The following is a 9,029-nucleotide window of genomic DNA, read 5'->3' on the forward strand; positions in this document are numbered from 1 at the left end:
CGATTGGCCTCCATCGTATAGTGACGGGGCGTATTGTGACCAAGATTACGTTTGTTCAATTCACTTAAATCCACTATTTTAAAGCTGTGTTGTTGTGACCTCTAGCAGCAGTTGTCCAGTAAGCAGCCGGCGGCTCATTGTCATGCGGGTCACATTCCCACGTTAAAGTCTCCAGTCTCCATCTGTTATATCAGGGGTGTCAAACTCATTTTTGTAGCGGGCCTGATTTTAGTTACAATTTCCATTGGAGGGCCATTACGACTGAAACCATGTACAGAAGTCAAGAATAATGGTTTATTCACTTACTGTTTAAGTTACTGTAATGAGGGATTTGGTCACAAGAAAATGCTTTCAGTATCACTTTTATTTATTACAAATGAGAATTTGAAATTTTGGTAGCGATTTTAGCAAGCATCATGAAAGTTGACATCTTTCATTTGCTTTCGCGAGCTACATAAAATGATGTGGCGGGCCAGATCTGGCCCCCGGGCCTTGAGTTTGACACCTGTGTCTTAAAGCGACCTCAAACCTTTGCCATCATTTTATTCTAGCTTTGTTGTCGGAAGAGTCCGTCCGTCTGCAACAAATGTCCATGCGGAAACACGAAAGTGGGCAAGCATTGGTTCCGGGTGCCGCAAATATAAAAAAAAAAATAAATTTGTAACATTTTCAAGGCATGCATTTTTGTCTCAACCAATTTTGTGGTCGAGAACCGAGTATGACTTTTGTTTACAGCCCTAGTCGTCTCCTTTTAATACGAGCCTGACGTCATAGAAGGGTGTTGTTAGTCTGTGACAACATGCACGACGACGGTAAATTAAATGTCAATGTAAGAATGAAATCATGTCGAATAAACGCCTAAACAACACACCAACAGTGACATGAGAAACACCCACCTCTATGGGAACGACCTCATCAGGCATGTCTTTGGTGTCTATTTCTTTCTTCTTTTTTTTTTTATTTTTTTTATTTATTTTTTTTTTACAATCCTTTGTTTTTCTGCTTCTGTTAATGCTTCCCCCGCCTGCAGGGCTGCTCGCAGCAGAAAGTATGTATCTTTATATTTTTTATGCCGTGTGATGACTCCTTCCAGCTACTCTGAAGTTTGTCGATAGATATTTGAAGATATGCTTTGATGCTTTGCAGGAGCTGTTTCTCAGGTGTTGGACAGTTTAGAGGAAATCCATGCGTTGACTGACTGCAGTGAGAAGGATCTCGACTTCCTGCACAGTGTTTTCCAGGATCAACATTTACACACACTGCTTGACGTAAGTCCGTCACGTGTGATTGCCTGTCTTTTGGCGATCCACTGTCTTTAGAATAGAATTGTATGTATAGTGCGTGCGTGCATGTGTGTGTGGGTGTATAATAGCCCCCATCACTCATGTTGTTGACTTTGATGCTAGTCTCTTAACAAATCAACAGCACCATATAAGGTCACAAAAGCACACACAAACTGCATTTTACATCAATTATATTTTGGATGAGGTCATCCTTATGACTTTTCTGTTTTCCCTGTAATTTAATTTGGTTGAAATTCTCTCTCTCTCTCTCTCTCTCTCTCTCTCAAATGTAATTCATGCTTTCTTCTTTCATGTTATGTGGATAATTGCATATAATTCGCACATGCTTGGTGTCTTTTATCTTTTCATTTGAAAAATGATTTCTTTTTGGGAACTGGCATTCTGGCATTTGACAAACAACTCCAATGGTATGAGAAACATATTACTCCAAACGTTTATTTTTATCCAAAGAAACATTTTTTTCCTTTCTTTCTGATAAAAAGAAAGAACTCTCAAAATATGGTGGCCTTTTTCATATTAGGATGTGATAATGTACAGTTGACTGTACATATTACAGTCGGATGATGCCGGTGGGTTGAATCGTGGTTGTTGACAAGCATGCATTCCATCTAGTTCACTCCTTAACATTAGTCACTACTTCAAAGTTCTGGAGTTATGCATACGGTACATGTAATACAAATATCAGAAGCAATCGTAGCAGGCAAACAAAATTTATTTAAGATAGATTAAACTTTTTTAAAATAAGTAAACAAAACTGAAAAGTAAGGCATGCAAAATTATGTGGCTCCCCTGAGTTTATATTTTGTAGGAGCACGTTCTCTTCTGGGTTGTGTCTCTATAATTTGGGGCTGATATGTTCAGGGTATTACTTTCACGCCAAACAGAGCACCGTCTTCCACATGCGTGGTGTGAATCCCTTATGGCAAACTTCAAACGGGACTTTTTATAGTGGTCTTTAAGAAAAGCTTTTATTCTTGCCACTCTTCCATAAAGGCCAGATTTGTGACCTCTGTTGTCCAATAGACAGATTCCCCACCTCAGCTGTCGACCTCTGAATCTGAATTTCATTCCACTTCACAAATGTGTCCCACTCTTTGTTGATTCTTCATACAGAATTCCAATTTTACATCTTTGTTTGAAGCCGTAATGTGATAAAAGATCAAAAAGTTGAACGGGGACGAATACAAGCCACTACAGCTCTCCAAATGACACCATAATGGCCAATATTATAATACAGTAGTGTAGTAGGCCTACCTGTTCATCAAAAACAAGACAAGTTTTATTCTTAAAAGGTGTATTTCGTCTTATTGCAAGCTACTCTAACATGATGCAGTTTGAACATTCACACTTATTGTGCTTAACTCATTCATTGTAAATTTCCCCAATGTGGGACAATAAAGGATATCTTAATCTTAATCATTCAAACCCTTTGACGTCTAAAAGCATCAATTAACGCATAGTCCCCGCCTCCCCATGACGTCTAAAGGCCTCAATCACGTTTTTTCATGGGGGAGGATGCAAGAGAGTCTGATGCAACTTCTCACTGAAGGAGCAGGCTTGACTGCAAAGGATGCAAGAGAATCTGATGCAGCTTCTCACTGTGAAAGAGCAGGCTTGACTGCAATGTTAAATAGTAAAAAAATGGCCAGCAGGTGTCAGTGGTGCAAAAGTCCACCATTGTTCAATTTGCACTTTCGTTCATAGTTCAATAGTTTTGTTATGTGCAAATAAATTATTTAGCTATAAAAACATTTTTTGTAATGTTGTTTTGTAGGAGAAATACATTATTGAGGTATCTGAGCTGTCACAAAAGCAAAAAGTAGTGTCAAACTTGAAATTATCCTTGAAATGCATGCTTTTACAAAAAGCTCATTTTCTCTGGATTTCTGAAGAAAATCGGCCTTTTCCATAAAACTTAGCTGATTGCCAACGACCGGAGAAAGACAGAAACAAACTCTTTTTCTGCTGAAAGAAGAGAGTCTCACCTTTCTTCTGACAGCATGTTTATATAGCCGTAGAACAGAAAATTCTGTGGGCTTTGCAAAATTCAGTAAAATGTGAGGGATTGAGGGGGTTGCTCCAGTGAAAAGGGTGGTATTCAATTAGTTAAGTAAAAGAAAATGAAAAAAAAAGTCATGTTGAATTGATTTAAAAGTATTCCACATAAAATGTGACTGACATTCTGACCAAAATGCATTTTTCTGAATGGTTTCATGGAAATACATTAAACTTAAAAGTTAAATAAAACAGAACTGTACTTAACAAATATGTTGTACTGGATTTAAAAAAAGGGCGACACGGTGATCAACCGGTTAGCATGTCCGCCTGACAGTGCAGAGATGCAGGGTTCGATTCCGGCTCCGGCCTTCCTGTGTGAAATTTGCATGTTCTTCCCGTGCCTGCATGTGTTTTCTCCAGGTACTCTCACTTCCTCCGACATTCCAAGAATATGCATGGCAGGTTAATGGAACACTCTAAATTGTCCCTTGGTGTGATTCTGGGAGCGAATGGTTGTTTGGCTATGTGCCCAGCGATTGGCTGCTCAGGGTGTACCCCACCTACTACTCAAAAACAGCTGGGTTAGGCTCCAGCATGCCTGCGACCTTCGTGAAGAAATCACATTAGAAAATGGATGGAAGACTTAAAAAAAGTTGAAGCGATTAGGCGCAGTTTGAACATTTCTTTCAGTGATTATTTTGAGTGCCACTAGAGGGAGCCCGAGTAAAACCAGTAGTACTCGTAAAACACTTGTCTATACGGAACCTTTTTTCAACCACAATATAATAAAAGTCTGTCGACCTGTCTCGGAACGTCTCTGGCAGTATCGTAAACAATAGGAGTGTTGCTTGGCAGTACATCGATGGTCATGTATTTCTTGATGAAGCTATTAGAGAAACATGTTACCAGAAGAAACTCACAGTGATACATGGACATATAGTCATTGCTTTGACAAGAAAGCACATGACATCCAATATAATGGATCTTGGCAAAACATGTGCCCATCAGTACGAAGAGTCTTGTAAACAAGAAAATATGGGCATTGTAGCAAATTTCGTAGTGTCCATGCTCGGCCTGGAATGGTGAAGTGGATTGTAGTGACGTGTCAGTGTGGGCGCCTTGCACGTTTCCACGTCGTTTCTGTTTGGAGCGGAGCGGCGAGAGAGTCGGAACAATGGCGTTCATTGTGAGAACATGTGTAAGAGGCATAGCTGTGGTTGCAAGTGCGACTGAAAGTAGCATGCAGTGCAACACGCTGAAGACAGAGGATGGCCGCAGATGGAGTCTACTGGCCTAGAAAGCTTTGTTGAAACTCCTGTATTGCACCTGCCTCGTGAGTGTTTGATGAGTTTCATGCGTTGGCCTCCAGGTAATTGAGTCAAAGTAAAAATCCTATTATCTGGTGCTTTTGATGTCTGACTTGAATTTTTTTTTTTTTTTTAATCTTCTTAAGCTTTGCAGTTGGTTAGTGACGGCACACTAAATAGTAGTGCCTTCAAGGAAGTCGATTTTATAGATTTGCACATTTGAGCACATCTGTTCTGTAGCACTGCTTGGCTTACGTGTTGATCCTATCTGGAAAAAATGTTTCCCGTGAAAAAAAATACGAGCAGTAGGATTCTCTGGGGAAGAATCAGGACACGCTGGAGAAACTGAAGTCTGCCGGCTGGCCATGGAAGGCCTTAGAATTTTTCTGGAAAGGCTGGACGGAGTGGTTGGACTCATGGGAGTCTGCTTGACTTCACTGCTTATGCTGCTGCCTCCACAATTCAACCCTTGATAAGAAAAAAAATGGATGGCTTCCCAGAAAAAATAATGTGAATTAATACATTGATGAACTTATTCCAGGTTCAGCCTGCCTCATCATGAAACCTATATTAACTGTAGCCAATGTTTTGAATCACATTTTAATATTCTACTCTGTCATCTGGGTCAGTTTGCCACTACAAAATAAAACTTTAAAGGAGAACTACTCGTACCTACTGTATCGTTCAAGACGCTGGACAATATTTGCAGTGATATACACGTGTTAGCGTTTTGTCTACATTGATGATAATAATAAGTGTGTAATGTCTAATACAGGGGCACCAACCTTCTTGAAACATAGAGCTACATCTTTGGTGCTGATTAATGCGAAGGGCTACCAATTTGATCCACACTTCTGAAATAACAAATTTGCTCTAACTTTTAATCATAGGTTAACATTCTTCATAACCTTATCTGATATATGCAGAGTATCTCCTGGGTAAGAATGCAGTCTTATTTTCATGAAATTTACCATTTGGCTTTTGGCATAGTGAGCATAACCGGTTCGGAAAATGGATGGGTATATATGGCATATTTTTCCACACACATAGTTCATACTTTAGATCAGGGCATTTGGTACCGGGCCGCACAGAAAGAACTTGCCTTAATTCCGTTTTATTTCGGAATACGAAAGATGTTTTATTTTGAAAAATTACCGGATTCTCCGTTACATCCGTCTGTGTCACGCTTGACACACGTCAAGCCACGCTTTCCCCCGTCACGTGACCGATTCCGCTTAAAAACAAAACACCAGAGCTCGCAAAATGAGTAAAAAAACTGCTGGAGATCAAATGACAGCGGCCTTAAAAGTACGTTCGAAACAACTGGATTAAAGTTATGGCTGAATATTCTGAGATCACCACAGAAGGACTGTTGCTATTTCCGACATGCTACCTGTGTGAGGCGGGGCTTTTCTGCAGCAACGGCGACTAAAACAAAATTACGAAGTAGCCTTGACGCAAAACACACACTTGTGGTGTCTTTGTCTCCTATTACCCCGAGATGGGACCATCTTGTTGCAGAAAATCAAGCTCGGGGCTGTGGTGAGTGGTCATTTTCATGCACTTTGAATTTGCATTGCATCGTATTTTGAAGGCATTAAACATTACCATAGCGATCAGAGTGTTGCGGCCAGATTAGACGCTCCTTGTGTTTATTATTATATTTCGAAAACACCACAGTTTTCATGCAGCTCATACCATATTATTTTGTTGTATTATTTCCGCCACACCTAATATGCCGGTCCCTGAAAATATTGTCTGACATAAACCGGTCCGTGGGGCAAAAAAGGTTGGGGACCCCTGCTTTAGATCACATTTTTAGACCTGGCGGAGGATAAAGGCAGCTTACTTGTTGGTTTAATCATGTTCAACCCATATTTTTGTCATAGGTTAGAGGAAGCACAATGGAATAGTACTTCGGGCATCTGTCATTCCAGCTCTGAGGTCCTGAGTTTGAATCTCGACGCCAAACACTCCCGTGTGGAATTTGCATGTTCACCCCATGCTGGCATGTTTTTTTCTTTCCAGGAAATCTGCCTTCCCTCCCACATTCCAAAAACATTAGCTTCATAGAAGACTCCAAACAGTCCATCGGTGTGAATGTAAATAAGAATGGTTGCTACATGTACAGTATGTCTCCAGTGTATGTGCCAATTGATTGATTGTGGTGGACTCCTTATCTCGGCCAGATTCAGCTGGAATAGGCTCAGGCTCTCTCTTGACCTTAGTGAGAATAAGCGGCATAGTAAATGGATGGACGCAGTGTGGTTGTCGTTGAGATGACGCCAGCCAACGTTGGGTCAAGTGAGCCATTCTCAGCCGGTGCATTGCTGCGGTCAGCAAGTAACGACATGCACATCCGATATAATTTATTTTCAATGTCAGGCACCCGATATTTTATATTTCATTTTACAACAAGGTTGTGCTAATTTTCAAAGACAATATGGCAAAGTGTTGATTTAAATTCATGCTAAAAATCAGACATGACCCCTTGTGTGTTATACATATGGAATGACGTGGACCTGCACGGTTTTGGTATTTTTTTTTTCACTTTTGAACTTGCAGTGGTTGCTTTCCTCCTCTGTTTAGGACCCTTGGTGTAAATGCATTCTCAATGAGACTCTTGCGTCTATTGGAATACAGTATTTTCCGCATTATAAGATACTTCGGAGTATAAGGCACCCCTTCAATGAATGGCCTATTTTAAAACTGTTTTCATATTCTGTATAAGTCACACGGCATTATAAGGCGCATAGAACAGAAGGTACAATAGTGGCTGGGGTTGTGTTATGCATCCACTAGATGGAGCTATGCTAAAATGAATACAATACAATACAGCTTTATTTATATAGCGCTTTCACAACCGCTGCAGCTGGAACAGAACATGTAAAATACCACGTCCAAGAAATCCAAATATTGATCCGTATATAAGGCACATCGGATTATAAGGCACGCTGTTGGCTTTTGAGAAAATTTAACGCTTTTAGATGCGCAGAGGGTATGGTAGTTGTGTACCATCCGACTGTTGTGTTCCATTATTTGTGTCTTTTCGTTGCACTGAGCCCTCAGCTGCTGCCTTTGTTGACACTCTGTTGACAAACATTGAGACCTTAAACACACACTTCTCAGTGTAATGTGAGTCGGGTCTCTTTTTCTCTTTTTCAGACAATCACCTCTTGTCTGACATTCAGTCCAAAAGATTTGTTGCACTGCTCATCACATATTTTTATGTAGGTGGTGAAAATGCTGAAAATTTCAGCACTATTAAAATAGAAACATGCTGTGGATTTTGACCAGTTTTCCTTCACAATGATGTACACAAGAGCTGTATTTATGAATCAACGGCCGTGGGTTTGATTGTGAGCTCTTTATTTGCATGACATGAGGTGAAATACCCAGATGCTCTTTTCGCAGAGGTGTTGATGAAGTGGCAAAACAGGAGAGATGATTGTGTTGTTCCACAAGCTGATGAATGGATGTGGGTGTTTGTCTTTTGCAGCTCTACGATAAGATCAACACCAAGTCGTCCCCACAGATCAGGAACCCGTCCAGTGACGGCGTGCAGAGAGCCAAAGAGGTAAAATGGCAATCATTTCCATCAACATCTCTTCTCTTTCGTGATTAAAGTGGCTAACCTGCTGCCAATTTTCCTTTTCCACTACACTGTTCCTACTCGGGCCTTACTCATTAATATTGCACTTTGCTCATGGAAAATTCAGGTTTAATTTTGCCCTGAATTAAAAAAAAAAAAAGTTTAATATGACAAATTGGCTTTTTGTCAGACTGAAAAATTCACCATATATATATATATATAATTATCTTATTTTATTTATTTTATTTATTTTTATTATTTTGTTACTCCGTGAACCAAATCCCTTATGCAAATAAAAGCGCACTGTTTTTCTTTTTATCGTTGGGGTTTCTCGTTCCGAATTATGTGTGTCCACTTTTCTACAGCGTTTTTCTTGTTGCCCTTACCATTGGATACAATTTATCGAAAATTCAGGAGAGCCTCACTCTTGTCCAAGGTTTCCTGAGGTCATGGAAAACCAACAAGCTGAGCTAGTATGGTGCAGTGGAAAATTGTTACTTAAATGTCTCTTTTCCATGCTTTGGTTTTGTTCATCTTTCTGGCTTTATGCTTACTAATACCTTCTCTCTTCAGCACCTATATAGTGACAATGACCGCATTTGTCCACACTTTCTTCAGTAAAGAAAAAAAAATGCAAGGCTGTTGATGTTGTCCCTTTGATCTCACCTGTTTGTTTTGTAGCTGAAAAGAGGTCTTTGCCATTTTTGTATATGTTTTCATATATTTTAGTCATACATACATAGAGAGAGAAAGAGAGAGAGAGAGAGAGAGAGAGAGAGAGAGAGAGAGAGAGAGAGAGAGAGAGACAGAGAGGGGGGGGTGTGTGTG

At 40.0% G+C, this 9,029-nt stretch overlaps 1 protein-coding gene across 3 annotated transcripts in view; it reads left to right on the forward strand.

Moving 5' to 3' along the window:
- caska (calcium/calmodulin-dependent serine protein kinase a) overlaps positions 1-9,029 on the forward strand; it is a 139,901-nt gene that overhangs the window by 91,746 nt on the left and 39,126 nt on the right. For 2 of the 3 annotated variants that reach the window (XM_019876906.1, XM_019876907.1), the window contains exons 11-13: positions 1,031-1,048; positions 1,147-1,268; positions 8,109-8,186. In XM_019876906.1, the coding sequence (XP_019732465.1) occupies positions 1,031-1,048; positions 1,147-1,268; positions 8,109-8,186 (218 nt within the window). The remainder of the gene's footprint in view (positions 1-1,030; positions 1,049-1,146; positions 1,269-8,108; positions 8,187-9,029) is intronic. The other variant, XM_019876908.1, reaches the window with a different exon arrangement.

This window comes from Hippocampus comes, unplaced genomic scaffold, assembly GCF_001891065.2.
Source record: "Hippocampus comes isolate QL1 unplaced genomic scaffold, H_comes_QL1_v1.1 scaffold110, whole genome shotgun sequence".
Lineage (NCBI taxonomy): Eukaryota > Metazoa > Chordata > Actinopteri > Syngnathiformes > Syngnathidae > Hippocampus > Hippocampus comes.